Source organism: Psammomys obesus, unplaced genomic scaffold (genome assembly GCF_907164565.1).
Source record: "Psammomys obesus unplaced genomic scaffold, mPsaObe1.curated_primary_1811, whole genome shotgun sequence".
NCBI classification, from domain to species: Eukaryota; Metazoa; Chordata; class Mammalia; order Rodentia; family Muridae; genus Psammomys; species Psammomys obesus.
Window position 1 is genome coordinate 19,644,159 of NW_026591598.1, and position 22,743 is coordinate 19,666,901.

At 52.2% G+C, this 22,743-nt stretch overlaps 1 protein-coding gene across 2 annotated transcripts in view; it reads right to left on the bottom strand.

Moving 5' to 3' along the window:
* The window catches only part of Kazn (kazrin, periplakin interacting protein), a 912,709-nt gene that overhangs the window by 48,435 nt on the left and 841,531 nt on the right, over positions 1–22,743 (bottom strand). For both annotated transcript variants that reach the window (XM_055611282.1, XM_055611283.1), the window contains one exon: positions 1,685–1,821. In XM_055611282.1, coding sequence (XP_055467257.1) covers positions 1,685–1,821 — 137 coding nt within the window. The remainder of the gene's footprint in view (positions 1–1,684; positions 1,822–22,743) is intronic.

Here is a 22,743-nt window from a genome sequence, read left to right on the forward strand (position 1 = left end):
ACAGAGACACAGGGAGAAAGAGATTTGCATGTCAAGGAAGTGACAGCCAGAGTGGTCGGCAAACACATGACGATCATGTCAATCCCAATCCCGTCTCTGCCATCTGGCCTCTGCAGCTCAGAGGCGGCTTTCCCAACTGGGCCCATCGTGCTGTCTGTCACCACTGCTGCTGCAGACCACTCAGCCCTCCTGTCCCCAAAGCTGCAGGCTGAACTGTTAGGCTTGAATCAGGACTGCCTGTCACAGGTTCACATTTTGCATGCGTGTTCCCTGGCTGGTGGCACTCTTTGGAAGTGGCAGAGGTAGGTAGGGTCCTAGACATGAGCCTCTAAGGGTTATATTGCAGCCTCTGCTCCAGCCATTGCTCTTTGCTTCCACTGCATTCTCCTCTAGCCTTTGTTTTCTGCTTCCTGGTCAGCTATGATGTGAGCAGATCTGCCGAGTATTCCCACTGCCATTAACTCCCCCACAGTTCCCTAGGCTTCACAATGGTCCGAAACCAGGAGTCCAGATAAATCCTTCTGCCCTCAAATTGTTCTTGTTCAGGCATTGTAGAGACTGCGACACGCAGGGAATACATTTCTACTTCCAGGTCCATGTATAGAACTCAGTAGCAGCCCCGCCCACATGGCATGTGGAAGACAGAGGTCAACTCATGGAAGCCACTTCTCCCCTCCCATCGTGTGAGTTCCAGGAATTGAACTCAGGTCATCAGGCATGGCAGCAACTGCCTTTATCCACTGAGCCACCTTGCTGGTCCAGTGTTTCTGGCATGCACAACAGTGGGCTTTAAAACCACCTGCTCAACAGCAGCCCCTAAGCCAAAGGCTCTGACTCGGGCGGGACTTACACACTCTATAAAAGTCTTGACTGGCCCAAATCCCTCAGTGATGTCATCACAAACTCCCCCTCATCCCACGGAGCCTAGGATGGTGAATGATGACGGTCAACTCTGCAGGAGAGGGGTGACTGGGTGGGCCTGTGCGGAAGTTTCTAGACGGGGTTCACTGAGGTGGGAAGACGCGTCCTGAATGTGGACGGCACCATCCCACGGGCTAGAGCTCCAAACTGAATGGAAAGGAGACCGTGGGTGAAGCATCCGTCTCTCCAGCCACTACAGACGGTACCTTCCAACCCCGACCCAAAACAACCCCCATTAGGTTGCTTTTGTTGGGTGTTTCGTTACAAGGGAAAGCGTAACTGATGGAGACCCCAGCTCCTGCGACACCTCCTCTGTCCTGCCTTCTGGGGGCCCTCTCTGTAGACAATGCCCTGCGGTCTCCCGCTGCCCCTGGCTGACGCCTCCCACTTACACTGTACTGTTTTATGAGATGCCTGACTCAGCGATCAGTATCTAGAACCTCAACAGCTCTGCACCGTCCACCGAGGCACTAGGGTGAGTGGGAGGTTCAAGGGTACGCCCGGAGGAGCAGGGAACGGAAGCAGCTGCATCCCTGAGTCTATGCTGTCCACCTGGGAACTCAGGGACCCACTGGGAGCTGGATTTCTTTGAATGTCCAGATGCGCACACACCAGAGCCCCCAAGGGTGCTCTGGGACTCAAGGCGGAGACCATGCTTGGCTAAGAGAGTCGAGGAGGACCTTGTACGTCTGAGAGGGAAAGGCAGGGAGCAGGGACAGAAGAGGGGAGGGCAGGGCAGGGCAGGGGTCCAGGAGGTGCTGACCTTGCGGTGCTGCTCATAGTTGCGGATGAAGTCTCGCAACTGCTCCTCTCGGCTTTCCAGCGTGGCGTACAGCTGCTGCATCTGGCTCACCAGGTCAGTCTTCTCACCCTTTAAGCGCTTCCGGTCGGCTTTCATGGCTGTGGACGGGACAGAACATTAATTAGTTCCCGATGCCCTAGCCGTTCCTCTGGGTGCCTTTTGTCCAGGTGAGAGACGGGGTTCTCCAGGACCCCGCACCACTGCCGGATCCCAGGATGGGGACACAAGCCTGCTGTGTGAATGGCCCGTCTGATTCGGCTGTCTCCAATGGAAGCCGTGCCGGCTGCACGGCTAGCCTCGGTGGTTCATGCATGGGGATCTCATGACCCCTGTGGTTGAAATGAGCTCCAGGGTCATCCCCCTGAGCCCACAGAACAGCTCAGCCCTGACCAAGGCCCTCTCATCATCCCCACTTAAGTATTAACATGTAAGGAGGGTTAAATGACATACAAGGTAAGGCACCAAATGTTCTGGGCCACACAGTGGGAACTCACAGGGTGACATGCCGGACAGGAAAGGACAGCCCCAGGAGGGAGAAAATACTTGCAAATCCCATATCCAGTAAGACAACTAGAATATAAAAAGTTCCAGGCCAGCAAGATGGCACAGCTGGTGAATACGCCCAGAGTGAAGCCTGGCAACTTGAGTTCAAAGAGAGAGCCTACTCCTACTAGCTGTCCTCTGACCTCCACATGTGTCCTGAGATGTGTATTTGATGTGTACACACATACACACTCAATTAAATTCAATAAAAAAAATTAAATGAATTCTCACTACTCAACAATAAAAGGACAACGTTTGGGGCTGGAGAGAAGGCTCAGCCCCAAGTGGTTAAAAGCACTTGCTGCTCTCGGAGAGGACGGGAATTCATTTCCCAGCACCCACCAGGCAGGTCACGACTGCCTATAATCCCAGTTGCAGGAATTCTGACGCCCTCTTCTGGCCTCTGTGTGCACTGCACTCATCTACCCACACACATAATAAAAGCTTATTTGGATTGTCAGCATGACAGGAGTGAGAAATGCCTGGGAGATTAGTGAGTACACACTTAAGTATGTAGGTGAGGGCATTTTCAGAGGTCATTAGATCCTGAGGGCACAGACTTCATCAGTGGATTCACAGTCCGAATGCAGTATGAGGAGTGGGCAGAGCAGTGGAGGCCACTTCCTGTTGCCTCCCTCTGCTTCTGGCTTGTCAAGAGGCGGACAGGGTGGCTCTGCCACACCTGTGCTGCCATGGTGCCCCACCCTAGCCCCAAATCGAGGAAGCTCACCAACCCTCAAGCACCAAGAACCAGAAGTAAACCTTTCCTCCTTTAAGATGGTTTCTTGCAGGCTGTTTGCCACAAAGCCCAACACAACTCACTTATATGTTAGAAAAAGAAAACAAGAGAAACACGTCCCACTTTTTAAGGGGGGGTAAAGAGTCTTTATACAGCTTCCCAAGAAATGACTGAGAAGCACAGAATGAAACGTGAATTAAAGCCACAAGGAGGAACCACTTTACCCTCCGGATGGGCTAAAATAAAACAGACAGTAATGAGTGTTGGCTAGAGCTAGGAGAAACTGGATCCTGCACAGCCGCACACATGCTGGGCCACACGAAATGCAGTTGCCTTGGAAAACAGCCTGACACTTTCTCAACAGACCCAAAGTAAACTCTCCATGTGGCCATCACGGGCATTACCAGGAATATACCAGGAGTAAAGGAAACCACTAGGCTGGGGACAGAGCTCAGCTGGTAAAATGCTCGCCTACATCTCATGAGCCAGACACAATGGCTGGGCACAGTGGTTCATGTCTGCAGTCCCAGCACTCGGAAGGCAGAGGCAGAAGGAAGAGGAGTTCAAGGTCACCCTGGGCTACATAGTAAGTTTGAGGCTAGCCTGATCTAGAAACTTAGCCTCAAAATAAGAGAGAAGAGAGGGAGGGATGGAGGGAGGAAGAAAGGAAGAAATGAGTGAGAAAGAGAAGTGGGGGAAGGCGAGACAGAGAGAAAGGAAAAAAAAACAGAAAAACAAATGTAAAGTCCTATACACAGGGGCTGGGGAGCTGACTCGGCAATTAAGAGCAGGCACTGTCCTTGTGGTAGACCAGAGTTTGGTTCTCAGCACCCACAGACACCTCACAGCTGCCTCCAACTCCAGCTCCACGGAATCTGGCTCCCTCTTCTGACTACCATGGGAACTTGCACTCATGTGACCATACCAAATATACATGATTAAAAACAAACATCATATAAGCTGGCTGGAGCACTGACTGCTCTTCCAGAGGACCTGGGTTCAATTCCCAGCACCTACACAGCAGCTCACAACTGTCTGTAACTCCCGTTCCAGGGGATCTGACACTCTCACACGGACATATACGTAGTCAAACACCAACGTACATAAAATAAAAATAAATTAATTAATTAAAAAAAAAAACCTTGTATAAGCTGGGCATGGTGGCATTGCCTTTAATCCCAGCATTCTGGGAGGCAGAGGCAGGTGGATCACTGTGAGTTTAAGGCCAGCCTGGTCTACAAAGCAAGTCTAAGTCCAAGACAGCCAAGGAACCCTGTCTTGAAAGAAAAAAAAAAAAAAGAAAGAAATCTCATATATAAGCACTTGGAACGATGTTAGTCATAATAAATGAAATCCAAACGGTTAGCCAATAGTGAATGACAGTGAAGTATGAGTTAACAATGAAAAGCTAAGCAAAAAGCAGCAGGTCGAAGCCAGCTGCAGCCGGTCACTGATAGCCACAAACCCTGAGTCCACGTATACAAAATGTTCCCAGGAGGAAACGCACAGAGCAGAGAAGCTGATGGAGAAGACAGGGGTGTGGGGTGAGTACAAAGGGCAGGGGGCTTTCTAGTGAGGCGGGGCAATTCTAGTGCTCGGCTGCCCTGAGCTCCAGCTCCAACTGTGTTAAAACTCGCAGCCCCGAAGTCCAAGCAGGGGAACTACAACCTATGAGGATGGATACACTCTCAAAACTGTTCAAAACAGTCAAACCAAACCAGGTGTCGTACGTCCCGAAGAAAAGGCAGGGCAACATGCCCCCCACCCCCGCATTCCAAATGCTGTACCCACAGCGCCAGTCCTGGGTGGATGGAGGAGCCTCAGGGCAGGCTGTGACTGAAAGACTTGCAGGGACAGCAGGGAAGGAATTCTGAGGTTCACCGAGATAGGAGCAGGACAGTAAGTCCTGGGTTCTGGAAGCCTCCTACCTGAGATGGCCCGGAGCGGTTATGTCTTTGGTTTAAAAGCAAATGTGTAACCAAGGCGAGTCGAATCCAGCTTATGCCATCTTGCCTCCTAGGTGGGGCTCCCCAGGTCTGAGGGGGTCTCCTGTGCAGCTGTATGCAGAGTTCTGTGGCATGGGGGGGCAGTGTCTTCACACCCTGCCTTGCTCTGCACACACAATCCTGCAGGCTTAGCCTGTGTGCTTGAAGGGATTAGGGACAGGGGCTAGGTGCAGGAAGCAAGGACCCCAGCTCCTGACCCGGCAGCCAATGTAAGCTAATGTCCTCTGGCCCTTCTGCCCTTTGGCCTCTCCCCTTGGGCAGAACAGGTGGGAGGTGGGGCACCTGGGGCCATGCCACTGCACACAGAGAGCCACAGGGAACCCCACGCAGTGGGGACTCCGGGGCTGGTCGGCACTCAAAATCCAGCTTTGAGCCTCCCAGCGAATCCTGCTGACTCTGTCCTCTCTGCAGCCAGCTTGGCTGCACAGCAGCTGAGGTCATCAGGGCTAGGTTTCCAGACCTACTGAGCTGAAAGCTTGCTGAAAGGGTGGAGCTGAGGACACAGCCAGGCTGGCTCTGTGCCCTGCCTCCAACACGGTGCAGTCTGTTACGGGGGAACCCAGCTTTTAAGAAACTCCAACACCCAGGAAGGCAAGATGGCTCAGTGAGTAAAGGCGCTTGCCACCGAGAATGGAAACTTGGGTTTGAACCCTGGGACCTGACACGATAAGAGAGAACGGACTCCTGTAAGTTGTCCTCTGATTTCCTGCACACGGTACAAATAAACAAATGATAAACAAACGAACAAAAGGAACTCCAAGAAACCCATCTGCAAGCACCCACAGGCAAGCCTGGGCCAGCACCACTGGGCATCTGCACCTGCCATTTGCTGGCATTTCAGATGCGTTTTTACGTAGCTGGGCAGATGGGTCCTCTTATCCCCTTCCGGGAAGCCCATTCTGGCCACACAGCCAGGTATGGCAGAGCTGGGGTGCACCAGGGTCATGGTCTGGCTCACTTCAGACTGGAAGGTTATGGAACTGAGAGGCACTATGGAGCAGGGAGAGGACCCTTGAGGACTTGTTCAGAGCCCCCAACCCTTGCCACCTTTGTCCTTTGGTCAGAAACTGAACCCCTAGATTCTGATCTGCCGCATCATAAGGCATATCCTGTGAGAACCAGTCTTTGAGCTTGGGTGCTTGAAGACCCACCAGGGCCGGGATGCCTGAGACAGGACAGCATGCCCCGGTGTGTGAGGGGCTCCCCATGAAGCGCAGCCCGAAGCATTCTGCAGCACGTGGGCACCTGCTCTAAGGCACCGCTTCTGGTCCCAGCCCACGAATGCTCCGACAGCATCCTTGCCCTGTCCAACTCCGGGCTGCACCCCACCAGGCTTTGGACCGGAAATCTGTAAAAGCTGAACCTTTGGGAGTAAAGGTCCCGGTTAAGCCGACCTAGCCTACTTGTTTTAACTCCTTTTCTGTGGCTGTAGGGCAATGCCCTGGCGAAAGCAACTTAGAAAAGAAAGGATTCACCTTAGCTTATGGTTCCAGAGGGACAGAGTCCATCATAGTGGGTTGCCACGGCAACAGACAGAGAAAGAATGGCTGCAGGAGCAGAGAGTTGGCTGATCACATTTTCCCCACAGAACAGGAAGGAGAGCGAGAACAGGAGAGGGAGAGAGGGATGGAGAGCAGGAACAGGAAGGAGAGCAAGAACAGGAGAGAGAGAGGGACGGACGGCAGGAACAGGGAGTGCAAGTGACCAAGGCTATGAACTCTGAAGGCCCACCCCCAGTGATGTATTTTCTACAGCAAAGGCTCTGTAACCTTCCTAAACAGTGCCACCAAGTGGGGATAGTATTCAAATCCATGATGCCCCATGGGGGACATTTCTCATTCAGACCACCAGATGCCATGAAACTGCAAACACAGAGACCAGTCAACACAAGGCTTTCCAATGCACACATGGACAGAGCTAAGGCTGTGGTACCCTGGGTCTGTCATCTGCCACATGAACCCCATTCAAGGAAACTGGCAGAGATGCCCTGGGAGTCCCTAGGATGCTATACGAACATGAGTATGGTACCCACCGAGGTAGCAGATGACAAGTACACTATCCACCACAGCAGAGAGCAAAGTGCCCAGACCAGAAGTGGGCACGGGGGGACTCACCCCAACAAACACCGTCCACCACAGGTGCCCAAGAAGTCACTTAAACCTACACACACAACCATGAGCATGGCGATGGGCCCTCCATCCCTTGCCCACTTGCTCCCTAGCAACTAGAGCCGCTTTCTCCTTCTCTCTAGGTGAGCTGCATGTGTGTGAGGCTTGCCTCTCTCCAGGGCGAGTCTGTCCTGAGGTGGCAGCTGGCCAGTGCTCTGTTTGCATGCCCAGAAATTGGCTTCACCCAGGCAGGGCTCATTCCAGTAAGCAGGCCACTGGAACCACTGCCATGGCGACAGGTGATGTCATGCCCTTTGGGCCTTGCAGGGTCATGGTGTGTGGAGAGTCTGGCTCCAGGGAATGTGAAGGTTCTGGGGTGGGAGGATGGCCGTATGCAGAGATTTTAAGCTCCAGGAGACCTGGGGCGAGCCAGTCACCCTTGCTTTACTAGATACTACAGTGATTCTGGCACAGGAGAGATGGCTCAGCAGTTAAGAGGACAAACCACTGTTGCAAAGGATCAGAGCTGAGTTCCTAGCACCTACCTTAGGCTGTGAACAACCTTCTTCTGGTCTCCACGGCTATCTGAACCCACAGGTGCACACCCATATGCCAAACTCACAAGTAAAAATAGAATCATGAAAACAAAACAAAACAAAAAACCCAGACATTTAATGATTCCTGTACTGTGACACTAGGGAAGTGCCAGGCACCATGCTAAGGGTGGATGGGTTCTTGTCATCATACATTACAGACTGGGGACTCGGCCATGCACGAAGCATCAAAGCCCACCCAGCCCCAGCGCCTACTTTCTTATCTCCTTGGCTCTGAGCCTGAGGTCACCCATCCAATCCAGGTGCCGCAGCACACTGGGAACAACACACTGTCTGTACCTGCTCTTCTGGCCCTTGGGCTCTGGATGGGGCTGACGGTGGCTGAACTGTTTTGGGATGAGAACTTGGGCTTCATGCATGTGAGTTAAGCCCCAGCTGAACCTGTTTCATGGAGGAGAAAAAGAAGGTCCCAGTGTTAATTTATAAGGGGGCGCGCGGTGGGGGGAGAAAGAGCCAGAGAGAGCTAAAGAGAAAGCATGAGAGAGCCAGAGAGAGAGACAAAGAAAGACAGACAGAGAGAGACAGAGCAAGAGAGCGAGAGTGAAAGCAAGTGAGAGAGACAGACTGAGCAAGAGAAATAGGTCCTGGACTCAGCAAGGACACCTTGACCTTGGTCTCCTCCTCACTCACCGTGAAAACACCCATCACTGTGGACAGAGCAACTCACTACTTCCTCCCACAAACCAGAGGACGATTCATAATTCCCAAGTGCTATCCGGATGTTCTCATTCTGAGATGCGGCCCCCTCACCATTTGGCCTCTCAAGGGACTCTCTGAGGTTTCCCTTAAATGCAAACTAACATTCCACTGTGTGGCCCATCCTGTAGCTGCCGGAGATATGTGTGTGTGTGAGAGAGAGAGAGGGAGAGAGAGAGCAGAGCATAGCTCCCATGGAATCCCTCCCGTGCCTTCCACCTGCAAAGCCTAACCAGTTCATGGTACAGTCACACCATACCCCACAATCTGGCTTCCTGCTAGGCTGAGCTCAGCTGCCTCTGGGCTCTTCTGGGCATTCCCCAGCCAGGAGCCTTTATAAACTTTCCAGTCTGGTGGGCCCTGAGGGGAAGTGGGAGGCTGCAGCAGGCACACAGCCACAGCCAGCAGCGGGTAGGCTTTCTTTTCCATCCAACCTCCTTGGTCCACACAGACTCTGGAAAATGGGGGAGGTCAGGCAGGGGGAGAGGGCCTGGACCAAGACTCTGAGGGACGTAGACCTCCGAATAAATAGCTAGCAGCATGGGAGGCAGAATTCTTCCAAGTTCAACTCCCATTACTGTTGGGATAGCCGAGGCCCAGAGAGGGGAAAGAAAAGTTTGGATGTCACACAGGGAGCCATCCCAGGTCTCATGATGTTGAAAATTCTTCCTATGTGTCTTTAAGCCTCTGTTCTCATCTATAGAGTTGACTTTCTTTTGGGTGATATCTTAGATGCACACCTGGAACATCTGGGGAGAAGAGAACCCCAGAGTCAGGGATCCTCCCAGATTCCAGGCCTCTTTGTCTTGTTAGGTGGGAGGCCTGAGACGCCACAGCTGTCTGAGCTTGGGACCGCCTCTGCTTGTAAGGCCCTGGGTGATGGGACAGCAAGAACTCAGCTGAAATTGAGATGACCCACTTGTCCCATGACGCCCTTGGGCATCTGAGTCCCTGACCTCGGCAGATGCCCTGTTTGGGATTTTTCCAGTATCACTAACCAATGCACCGTCCTTTCTCTGGACTCCCAGAACTGCAGAGAAGACCTTTTTCTTCTAGAAAATTCTGTTTTTCTTCTTCTCTTTGATGCAAAATGCTCCCAAGGGTTTCTCCCTGTGCCACCTCCACCTCTAGCCCCTTGGTTGCTCAGGGACCCTCAGATTTCTCTTCTCTAAGTCACTGGGAATCCTGAGTCTGGCTCTGCTGGGGCTGTCCTGCCTCTGGCTTCTTAGTTGGGAGCCCTCGGCCTTGGAGGCTCCGCCTTCACTGGACTATCTGAGAGCACCCTATGACACATAGGACCAACTGACCAGTCCCTCCTACAGTCTGGGTCTTAAAGTGCCCTGCCCCCACACTCCACTCACAACAACACAGGGCAGGCAGCAACAGGAGGGCGATGCCTTGAGAAAGGTGCAGAAGGCTGGCCGCTGTGGTTTCTACACATCTCAGGCTGTTTCTCTTTGGTCCTCTGACCAGGCACCCAAGGCCACCATATCCCTGGTAGGACTGAAGCCTACCCTCAGGGCCCTGCTAGTACCCATCATTGGGGGAGGGGGGGCGCAGAATCCTGTTCTAGAGAATGACCTTACCCTAACCGCAGTGGGTACCGTAACACCACACACTCTGACTTCCCACGGGAATTCCAAACTCCCAATTCTTACTACGTGTAAGGTCTTAACTGCTCCTAGCACAGGGTAAATCAAAGATTTGCTTGAACTTGAGGAGACCGGCTCTGCAGACACCAACTGTGTGACTCTGGCTAAGATCCTTATGCTCTCAGTGTTGAATCGGGGAGAGCTTTATTCAACAAAGGAGCTTTAGAGGGGGCGAGAGCTCCTGGCTGCAGGTGCCAGTTTCTGCCTGGCTATGTCCAACCACTCCACGGGTAAGGCTGTTAGGGGAGGGTGAGGTGGTCCAGGGAGGGAGAGCGGCAATTAGAGGCTGCCAGGCCTCAGGATGGGAGCAGTCTCGGAGCGGAGTGCAGGGTGAGAGTGGGGGCCAGACTCTTAAGTGGGAGCCTCAGCCGGGAAGGCCAGGCCAGCCAGATCAGCCAAGGAAGAGATTAGGGACATGCAAACTGCAATCAGAGTCCTTGCAGGCTGCTCACCCTCCTCATACCAGGAAGTTCTGGCGGGTGGTGCTTCCTCTCCTCCCCTAGAGGTCATCAGCAGGAGGGAAGTGGGGGGCCGGGCATGAAGGGAGGTGTTTGTTTTCCAGATCTGGAGGGGAGTCCAGGAAAGTCCTCCTAAAAATAGCTCGTGGGGTGGAGCAGTGGGGAGCACCAACATTACCTAGATGTGGAAAGGGGGTTTCTGGAAACGGCAATGGCCACCAGCCTGCCCCCCCCACCCCGGCACTCCCCACCCCCACCCCAGCAGCATCCTTAAAGGGTGACATTTGTGTGTGAGGCCATTAGCAAACAAGACAATGGCTTGGACTCAGTCCTGAGAGAGAGATGACCAGGACGCCAGGTTGCAAAACAACATGCTGTGTGGCCTCAGGGACTCAGTCTAACACCCTTTCTGGGCTTTGCCCCTCAGAAGAGGCTCTGGGCACCCAGTGATCTGGGCACTGCCCTCATGACTCCTGTTTCCCACAGGAGACTTAGGAAGGCTCTACAAAGCTCCGTGCAGGTGGCAGCCAATCTCCAAGTCCAGAACAGAAGGGTACAGCGGGTTGTAGAACAGTATTAAAGGGCAGACCCCAGGACAGATGGCCTGGGTTCAACCCCCAGCCCTTCCGTGCGCTAGTGGGACCCAGAGCCCGTCACACCCCTTTAGTATTTGTGACAGGGATGGACACATGTATGCACGCTCACGGGCACACATGCACCAACCATTCCCATGTAGGATGGTCTGATCAGTCTCCATCCCTGTGTGCACCTGCGCTCAAAAGCTGGGGGGCTGGGGAGCTCACTCAGTGGGGAAGTGATTCCTGTGCAGGACCTGTGTTTGGTCCCCAGAACTCACACATAGAGCCAGGTGGGTAATTGTGCCTGTAATTCCAGCACAGATGGGCAGACCCCCCAGGGCTCAGTGGCAGGCCAGATCTCTGAGTTGCAGAGAGGGAGAAAGAGCTTTCTCAAAAAACAAGAAAGACAGTGTCCCTAGCAAGCCCCGACCTCTGCCAGGCAGGCACACAGGCATGTGCATACAGCTCCCAGGGGCTCTAGCTGTTGCCACAGAGGACAGCTGTCATGACAGGCCTTCTGCTTGCACGAAGAGTCAGAGCCCCACTCCTGACCAGCCCCACTCCTGGGTGCTGCTGTCACAAACCACGTTCTGCTCACCACTCTCAGCTCCAGGGAATCGCTTCTCCAGGCTGCTTCCCAATTTGACCGGGGAAGGAAAGGGACTTTTAAAAAGGTTTCAAACACCATTATTTATTTATTTTGTGAGTCTGCGTGGGCTGCAGGAAGTGTGTGGTTCGAGGACAATCTGTCGGGGTTGGCTCGCTCCTTCCCGCCGTGTGGGCCCCGAGGATTGAGGTTAGATCGTCAGGCGGGATGGTGAGCACCTTGACATGCTGAGCCGCCCCACCAGCCCAGGTGTTTGTTCGCTTGTTTGTGTTTTTTTTTAAATCAGCTCTCCACAACAGCATGTCTGTGATCTTGCCTTCCTCTTCAGACTCTTCCATTCAGTCCCCTGACTGGCCCCTCTGCTATTACACCTGTGTCATCTTTTAAACTGGGGGAGGGGTGGGTTTTTGACGGCAGTACTGGAAGTCTACTATACTTAAGGTCTCTATAAAATATTTAGACCGCCATGGCCAGATGTAACAGTGATTATACATGTAAATGTTAATGAGTATAATTAGATTGGAAGATTGGCCAAGGCTGTCACTAAATATACATTCAGGGCTGATAAAGCCCCGTACGTATGGTAAAATTACAGGTGCACACACCAACCGGCCTGTTGGTCTTTGATCTGCCCCACGGAGAAAGAGCGCAAGAGGTGGTCCAGGAAAGAACAGGCTGGGGCAGGGCAGGGAGGTCACTTCGAGGGACTGTGAAGACCCTCAAGGATCAAAGAGAAAGGATAAATGAGCCACTGGCTGTGAAAATTCGCCTATGTCTATGGGCGGAGAGCTCAACCAAGGAGCAGCCAGCTTTGGCTCTCATAAGCGTTAGAAACAGGCTTTGGGGAGATGTCTATGAGGTGACACTGGGGTATCCCTTAATCATGCATAAATAAAATTTAAATAAGCCACCTTGGGGACCTGCAGGGCCCAGCATTATTGGTAGGAAGCCTTGTTATTAACCAGGCAAGACAATGTGGGCACCAGGACGTGGCTCCATGCTGATGGAAATCACATCAAGAGGGAGCCGTCCATGCACCCTTTTAATTACCGTCTAAGCACAATGCACAAGCTCTAAACGCACTCTGAGGTGTGCCTGGAGAGGAAAGTAAACAAGAGATCCTTTGACCACATCAAGGAAAGAAATTTCTAGCAGGAGAGAATATGTGCAAAGGTCCTGAGGTAGCAGAGAGGACGGGAAGGCAAAGGTGGTGTCAGCGAAAGGCAGCTCTCTCCTAAGCGTGGTGGGGTTTTCCTGCTTTCTGCTGCTCTGGCGGGAGCCCGTGACTGACTGACTACTTCGTTCCTTTGGCCTCCCTTTCCTCTAAGCTGGGGGCACGTGCCAAGATTTCCCAGAATGCCAGTGCTGCATGGGACCTGGTGACAGCCCTCCATGCTAGTGTTGAGGGACTGGTGTTAGAAACGCCACACCGAGAAAAGCTACTGGCAGAGCTTGGTGGGTTAATCTGGACTTCTGGCCCGTGGGGCACCGACACTGAGGAGGTGACAGTTACAGACAGCAGCAGCAGGGACCACCCCTGGCTGTGACCACAGGATAGCACGGTGGCCAGGTGCTTCCAGCCTTTCTTGGAACCTCTGTCAGGTGGGCCCCAGGGACTCAGGGATTGGCTTCATGGTGTCAGGGATGGGTGGACTGGGTGAGTGGATTACAGACAGGGACCAGGACTGTGCAGGAGCTACGCCACTAAGAACCATTAGCCAGTCTCCCTACCATACCCCGAGTGGCTGGCCCTGCAGACACCAGGACTCACTACCCAAAAGCCCACAGGGCACAACAGTGGCCATTTTCCTGGACCCAAGAGCAAGCCAGTGCTAGGCATCTGAGCCAGAGCTGTCGGGTCCTCTTGACAGAACCTTCTCCTGAAAGGGACTTGGCAGGTGGCCTCTGCCCATCTTCCCTACCTTTCACCAGAGAGCCCTTCTGAAGGGCGGAAAACCCAGTTCTCTCAGGGGCCACAGGACATTTGCACTGACTGTGTCTGAGATGCATCCCTCTCTCCGCACTAGTCATTTGCGTGGTGCTCACCGTGCCCACGCCCCATCACTCACTGATACCTTGACTGCTCACCTCTTAAAAACTAAAGTTCCCGACTCTCCCCACCCCATTGTTTTCCCCTTCATCATTTTTTTTTTTTCCAGCTCTTTCCCATCTGACTGATGTCATGTACATTTTGCACTTGGGCTCACTGTCTGACCTTCCAGGGTCCTGAGGGCAGAGCTGAGCGCGTTAGCTAGAGAGCCTACTGCTGAGTTAAAACGGTCCTAGGGATGGGGGATGAAGGTGGCAGGGAGGTTAGGGGTCAGAGGGTTCTAAGCTGCCTTTGGAGACACAGAATTGGTGTCATTTCTGGGGGAGGGTGGCACCTCTGTGGCTACAAACACTTGAGGAGACACAAGATTCCACGTAGCCAGAGCTTAGGCTTGAGGAGGGCATGAGAGGTTCCAGGGGCATGCTGGGACTCTGCCCGGTCCCATGGGCTGGATGGAGGGAATGAATCACTCCTATAGTGAGCGTGCCGTCATGCACACTCCATCTGCTTCCTTGATTCCCACACTAGCTTTGCATTAGGGCCTGGGAGACGCTGGGGTGGCTTAGAAGAAAGCTTATCAAGGGACTGAGGTGTACTCTGTAGGCAGAATACTTGTCTAACAAGCATGAAGTCCTGGATTCAATTCCCAGTACTACACACACGGGCATATGCCGGTAGTCCCAGCATTGGGGAATAGAGGCAGGAGGATCAGAAGTTCAAGGTCATCCTCAGCTACACATAAGTGTTGAGGCCAGCCTGGTCACCAAAAGAAGAGGGGAAATGAAGAATTGGAGAGAGAAGGGATGGGGGGGGGGAGGTTGGATGTCAAAGAAGCCAGAGGAGAGGGCTGTGTGTCAAGTGTGACGGTGCAGGGACTCAGTTGGCCCAAAAGGTCTTAGGGTGAAGGAGAGGCCTCCCTCAGATTTGACCAGTGGAGGCCATGCTGGCCGGCCAGCAGCTGAACCAGTGAGAGACCCTGTCTTGGAAACTAAGATGCATCAAGACTGAAGAAGATATTCATTGTCAACCTTTGGCCTCGCAAATGCGTGTGCACACACAAGCATGGACACACACACACAAGACACCACAACGCAACACCATGAGCAGAGAACCCGGATCCTGACTCCAGCAAGGTAAAATTAAATAAACAAATAGGTTGATCAGTTGGTTGATCAATAAATAGCATTAGTTTATATGTGACTAGAAAAACTGAAGTGATACAGTGGCTGAGCATTTTTGTCACGTGGGTTTTGGTAGACCGGTCCTGAAAGAGTTTTTGTGCTTATAGCTTCCAGTGTGAAGACTTGTACGCATCAATATGTGGCTGGGACTTCCAGATAACATGAAGAGGGTGAAGTAGGCAGGGGTGGTACAGATTCAGAACAGAGGTAAAGCCAAGGGCAGGTACCCAGATTCATGACGTCATTGCACAGGCTTGTGTAAATGAGTAAATTCTTCCCTAATAAAATGGTACTGGTCCCAGTCCTAGTGTTAGGCAAAGCTATTCTATCAGGCCATCATTAATCTTGCCCTCTGCTCCTTGGGGTGGGTTAGCAGCCTGAGTCCCCAGCACCAGCTCCTGAAGTACCTAGGCTAAGTCACTGTGTTTTATGACAGGGCCTCGTTCATCAAGGCGCTGTGTATGAGGCAGTGAATCCAACCTGATCCAGGGTCCCTGCCTGACCCAGCTTCCTTTCCTTCCTAAGGCTTCAGGGAGCTGAGGTGGCCACAAGCCAGGGTCCTTTGTTAGACCAAGGGCCGGAACTACCTTCCTTTATTGCAAAGGGGGGAATCTAAAGGGGGAGAGATGAAATGTGATGTGCCCAGGCATGTTTCGGGGTGTGGCACGCAGGCTCAGCATGGGTCTAAAGACCATGCGCGTCTCCAGGTGGGGCTGAATGAGTCTGGGAGAAGGGGGTGCTGGCTGCTTTCGGCTTTGCAGGCCTGGACCGAGAAAGTGCTGAGTCAGCATGCAGGATAAAAGCATTCCCGCTCCGGGAAACGGGAGTGAACAATTTCCTGATTGATGCACCGGAGGGGAATTGCAGAAGTTGGGCTAGTAACAGCCCAAACAAACAGTCCTGAATGGACTAAACATGGAGGGTGAAGGACGAACTTTGGGGGCCTGTGGTGAGCTGTGGTGGAGACAACTATGTTCCCAGCCACTGCCCTGTGACTACTGTCTCATGGGAACCCTTAAGGGACCTGGATAAAAACTAGTAGCATGAACTTAGAGTCGGGGATCCCAGAACTAGAGGGCTTGCAAATCCTTGACCTCTGACCTTTGATCCTACCTGATCTGGGTCTGAAGGCTCACATAAAATGACCTCAGTGACATGAAATGACCTTGGTGATATGCTCTACAAAAATATGGAGTGTCCCAGGATAGCCAAGGCTACACAGAGAAACCTTGTCTCAAAAACACCAAAAAATAAAAAAATAAATAAATGGCTACTTCATCACCACTTATCTCAAATGATTCACTGGCCCTCATGGTACCCAGATGAGTACCTCTGCTCCACTCTCACAGGTGGGCAAAGCAAGGCTCCTCGGGGCTGAATGACCTAGTCTGGGTCACATGGCTGGTTGACAGTCACACTCTCCCACTTTCAGGCCTAACGGAGGCCTTTATGACCCTGAGAACCTGCAGTGACCTTGTAGCTCCCTGTCCTTCATAACATCCAACCCTGCACCCAGCTGGCATCAGCATGAGGGGGCCCAGATCAGAGAGGGTGCACCTGGATGGTGGAGGCTGGTTGGTGAGCTGGGATTACAGTAAGGGGCTTGGAGCACAGCCTTCAAGAAGCAGCCGGCTGCCACAGGCTCAAAGCAAGGCAAGTTTCCTGGCCTTAATCATTAAGTCTTCTGGGTGAAACAGTTATTGTATTAAAAGGGAAAGTTGGCAGGAGGCGCTTTCTCTGCCCGGGAGCTCGGAAGAACCATCTCAGCTGGCTTGCCAGGGCCACCCAGGCTGGGTGAGGGCATGGTCCTTTCTGCCAGTCACTGGCCCCAGCCCCCAGAGCTTTCTGTCTTGGAAGAAGATCCCAGCGCTGATAATGGTAGGAAAAGGCTCCTTGTGCAAACCAGGCTTAGAAGCGATTCCTTAGCAACTTCCAACCACTGGGGACGTGGCTCTGCTGATAGGGTGCTTGTCTGGCATGCACAGAACCCTTGGCTCAATGACCACACGGCATAAACTGGGTATAGTGGTGCACACTTGTAATCCCAGAGCTTGGGAGATGCTGGCAGCAGGGTCAGAAGTTCAGCTTTGTCCTCAGTTACAGCCCAGGCTACATGAAAATATTTTTTTTTTTCCTTTTTTAAAAAAGTGTCCTGGGTGGGTCATGGCTTAGAGCCCAACAGGTGAACTACCACCATGAAAGCAGAGTCAGACAGGTGGGAAGGAGGGCCAACTACCACCCCAAAGATGCCAGACAACCTCCACTTGTACCCTGCTAGGCTGTATCTAAACCCCTCCCACAATCCACCTCCTTCTCAGAGTCCAGACACAGACAGCCTGGACAGCAGCAAGGCCAAACAGAACCCCGAAATCAAGCCACACTGCCACCTTCCTGACTGAGCACTCCGATATGCCCGTCTGCAAACTAGGCCCATTTCACAGGGCACAACAGCACTGGGCAGGAGGCACTGAGTTTCTGGCTCAAGGAACCACTTGCTGGACTAGGAGTGCTGGTTCTGGGTTCAAATCCAGACTCTGTGGTTTCTAAGTAATGGTTTTCTCAACCATAAATGGGGAGAATGGCTCCAGTACAGGTGGGACCGTGCCTGGGCTTGCACATGGCCTGGCTACCACTGCAAGCACTCCCCAGATATTAGCTCACTGACTTTCTCAAGTGCCAGAAGGCGCTGCCGCCTGTCCCTTGACACCTAGTGTGCACAGCCGTCCTGCAAACAGCCTCAAGGTCCTAACGGCAGAGCTCCTCCCCATGCGCCATGTCCTGGGTTCTGAGGTCTGTAGGGTACCCATCTCCATGATTTTCCAAGGCTGTCACTAAGGCCTACATGTATCTATTGAGTTCCCAGCAGGGCTTGGGGCCCGCAGTACCAGGCAAGTATAGATTACTTTCTTCTGGAAGTTTCTAAAGCATAGCTCGCCCTTCCCTGCTGCAGCTTCTTCTTTAGAGCTTAGCACCAGGCACCAGGGCTATTTTTAATTACTCTGTGGCTCTCTGTTTTGTCATTTGCTGTATCCTTGGCTTCTGGAATGGTGTGGGGAACAGAGTGGGTGGCCGGGAAATATCTGGAGAGTGAGGAACAATGGGGCGAATGAGCTGTGCTCATGCTCTGGCTGGCCCACTGAATGCTACTCTGACCCCCGCCTGGGCAGCCAGCACTGTGGAAGGGATCCAGCGAAGCAAGGAGAGGGAGAAGACGCCATTCCTCCACAGAGGGTCCCGCTGCACACGGCTCAGCCACCGTCAGGACCTGCCCAGGCCCCGGCCTTTCTGGCTCCCGCCATCCCCATAGGATGGTAGCTGAGTGAGCCGCTCTATGGAGCAAGATGCTCCTGCAAGGTGCGGTTCCAGATCAGCACACCCCCCTACCCCACCCACCCCCCTCATGCAGGGAGAGAGGCCTTCACCTCTCCTCCCACCCTGGTCCCAGCCTCATCGAATCCTCCTTTGTTTGAACAAGATGCTGAGAGTAAACATGTTTTACACACTCTGAGAGTGTTTGGCCTTTTCTTGACGGCTGTTGGTTTTCTGTGTGCAGGAAGTGGAACTGGAGGCCTCTCACATGCCAGAAGAGCCTTTGCCTCTGAGCTGCAGCCCAGCCCTGCTTTTGGTTTTTAGCCATAAGGGTTTCAGTAGGACCCCAGAGCCTGGCCAGTGGGCGGGTGTGGTGCAGCAGAAGGGCTAGAAGCTCTAGCTCCCTTGAGCTCTGATCTTCAATCCTCCAGCCTCCCCTGCTATGGCCCGGATGTTGCCCCCAGTGCCCAGCCAAGTGGTTAAACACTGTTGGTGCCACTCAGAGCCCCTAGGATGCCAGTCCACTGAAGGAGGACAGGCTGGGGCAGCTCTTTCCCAGCACCAATCATCTCCAGGTTAGTGTGTAGCTCAGGAAAAAACAGGAAGTGGCGAGCAGACATGGCTACTTTGGAGCCTGGGGTGAATGGGGCAGATAGGCTGCTGGCACCTGTCCTGTGGCTGCACAACTCCTGGAAACCTGGCTCCTCCCCTACAACCTACAAAACCCAAATCTGTGGGGCCAACTCACAACATGTTTACTCCAAATCCTACTCATGACAGCATTCACGGTGCAGCTGTGTTTTGGATGACAACCTCACTCTTTTGAGATGAGGGTTACCAGGCCTCTGTGTCTTACCAGGCTGGGCTTGAGCCTGTGAATTCACTCCCAATTTAACTCTTAGGCTGTGAGGTCTCCAGAGGAAACCAGAGAAAATTCAGTTCTGCATTCCCATCCAGCAGAATCCTGGCCATGGATGAGAGCAGTGCAGAAGGCTGGGCTCTCAGGTGTCTGGGGCCCAGCGCAGGGTGCATCTTAGTGCCTGGAATGAGGTTCTGACTGGCAATGGCAACCACTCTAGCTGGAAGTTCTATTATTATGCCAACTTGTGAGTATACGTGTGTGTGTGCGTGCGCAGTTAAATGTATGAGTGGAGTACAGTTCATGTGTATGTAGGCACCTGTATATATGGAGGTGCATGTATGTAGACGATAAAGGACAGCCAGCAGGGTCACTGCTCGGGAGCCACCCACTTTCCTTTTTTGAGACAGGGTCTTCTATGGGCCTGGAACTCTCCAAGTAGACTGCACAGGCTTTGACTGGCCAGGGACCCACTTGTCCCCATTTGTCCAACATTGCAATTATAAGCTCTTGTTCCCATGCTCGGCTTTTTAAACAGGGGTTCTAGGGATTGACCCTAATCCCTTCGCTTGCAGAGCAAGTAACTTACTGACCGAGCTATCCCTCCTGCCCTCATTTCAGGAAACTGAGGAAACTGAGGCAGGAGGCATAAATAACTAGCTCAAAGCCACACAAATAATCAATGTTGGGGGTAGGATTTGAATTCCAAGATTTAATGGAGCAATGGGCCACCAGCACACACCAAGGACAAGGACTCCCAAAGGCTGGGCTCACAGGTGTGCACCATCATGCTCAGCGTATGCAGAGCGAGGGACAGAACCTGGGGTTCTCTGCATGCTAGGCAGGCACCCTGCCAACTGAGCATCATCTTTGGTACATTCTTCTCAGCCCCTTGCCAGCCTGAGAAAGCTGAAAGACCTTCATCCTGACTATGTGCATGGGGGAAACTGAGGCACGGGCAACCTAAGGGCTCCCATAGCCCATACAAGGCCAAGTCTGACATGAGTCAGAACCAGTTGGCTCCAGGCTGGTCCACTCTGTCTCTGAGTTTGTATTTGACCTACCTACTCCACATTGCCCAGGATAGACGGGCTAAAAGGAAGTGTCCTTTTACACAAAGATGCCTTATAGAAACTTTTTTTTTTTTTCTGTTGGAGGTTGGTCTGATGCATGTCACTAGCCCCCAAGATCTGGGCACACCTATCCATATTGTGTAAACCTACATGACTGGCTAATTAAACGGCTTATACCTGGGCTTGGAGAGGACAGAGAGAATCAGGGGAGACAGATGGACAGGAAGGAGAATGCAACGATGGGTTAGCGTGGAGAAATAACTCCAATGATGGCATGGAACGGTCCAGATGAAGAATACAAACCAGTACCATGAGAATATGTATGGAAGGTAGACCAGATGAGGAGGATTGAGGTGGATGGCACTGGATGGGGGCTGGGAGATGGGTGGTGAGGATACTGAGACAGTGAAGTGAAATATCTGGCCAGCCCAAGGTAAATAAGGCGATTATAAAATCTAACAGGAGTCTGTGTCTTATTGTTGGTGATAGCGGGTTAGGTAATACCACCATAATAATCATAGGGCAAATAATAAATGATATATAGCCCAACACTCATTTTTTTTTTTTTAATTCTCCACAACACTTTTCTTTGTTACTTCTGCTTTTTAAATGTTTTGCGTTAGTACCCGTTTGGGAGAAGGTAACCCTCACGTGATTTAATATACACGGGAGGTGAAGTGCACTAGCTCACCTAAGCATGAGGCTCTTGCCTTCTCCCTGACCCCTTCTGCAGTGCTAAAAACCATCAGATTACATTCCTAAAGCTAGCCACCAAGGCCTGCTCCCGTGTTTGGCCACTTCCTCCTCCTGAGGCTGACCACCAAAGTCCACTTACCAAAGTATTGAAGTCTGGTAATCAAAAGTCCCCTTTGGCTCACCTAAATAACATACGCAATCAAAATCACACACCTCATCCTAACATGGGGTTTCCCCTTTCTACTTTGATAAACCACTTTTTCCCTCTGTGCCACGTCTGTCTTCTCTCTATCCAGAGGCAGTCCTTTGTCCCCAGGGACAAATACCCCCTGTTCCCTTCCCCTTATCCTCTATCTCCTATCTCTGTCTCTTATTCTCTGCCCTCTGTCCGTCTGGTACAAATCTCCTTTGTGCTGAGAACTTGGTCGTAGGGGTCCCGAGTCAGTACTTTTCCTTACAGTAGGTTAAATTTGACGGAACACATCTGAAACCTGTGATAACACCAAAGTCAAGATGCGTCAGAGCCTCAGAAGGACCAGCCAACTCTGAGCCACACCTCAAACACAAGTTACCCAAACACAACAGCAATGATGGCAACAGCAAACAGATGACAAAGGCACTTGGCATTTTATCATAGATCCTACCTTAAAAAAAAAAAAAAAGGCTGTGGAGAGTGGTGGTCAGGTCACTCCTACACCATTCCTGAGGTGAAGGCTCCATAGACAAGTTGCCTATAACTACAGCTTAAATCCTAGTGCAGCAGAATGTCACTTTCCTCACTGCTATGACAAAAATGTGCCTTACAGGGAAACGGGTTTATTTTGGCTCATGGTTTTAGGGGATTTAGTCCATCATGGTGGAGATGGCACAGCAGCTGGGGTGGGCCCCACCTGCCACTGTGGGAACACGAAGCTGTAACTCCTCACATCTGGGCACACTGGGAGGCTGACAGCTGGCACAGAGGTGGGGACAGGATGGACCCTCAAGGCTCATCCCTGGTGGCCTGCCAGTTAGGTCTTATACCTCAGAGGTTCCATGACCACCTCAGAACAGCACCAGCTGCTGGAAACTCAGTGTTGGAAGACAGCTGTGTGTGTGAGTTACCCTTCTTGTTACTGTAACAAAATATCTGACAAAAACAAATGCAAGAAGAGAGAGTTTATTTCTGCTCATACAGGAAGAGAGGGTTTATTTCTGCTCACGGTTTGAGCGTGCAGCCCATCATGGCGGGTAAAGGATGGTGGCAGGAAACTGAGACAAAAGTGGTCAGGTTGCAGCCACAGGCAGGATGCAGAGAGATGAATGTTGGTGCTCAGCTCCAGTTGGATGCTGCTGCTTTCTCCACCACGGCTAACACAGTCTGGAAACTCCTCCTTTATAGACATGCTCAGGTTTGACTTTAAGGTGGTTCTAGACCCTGTCATTCTGACGGTCAATATTAGACGCCAGAGGGAGATTTCACATCCAGCCCCAATCTCTGCCCCTTCTCAGCTATGTGGCCTGGCGACTTTCCTTGGCTCTTCTGTGTGTCCTGGATCCTGGAGGCTAAGATCCATCTTCAGGACTCAGGACAGTGCCTGGCAGGATCTGACAGTGATTATGACTTGAGGAACTTGGGTTCTAGGAAGTTCAGCTATTCCCTCAGTTATTTAGACAGTAGCCAGCCAGACTAGGGTTAGAACTCAGAGGGTTTGTATGATAGTGTCCCCACCTTCATGCCACCATCTCTGGGGGGGTGACAGAACTGTGAGTTTTTAGGCCACTGGATGTCCCGCCACTAACGCTGCAGAGTGGCCAGTTCCTGTCCAGCCGCTCATCAATGTCCCACACTCTCGTTATTCTCCACACACT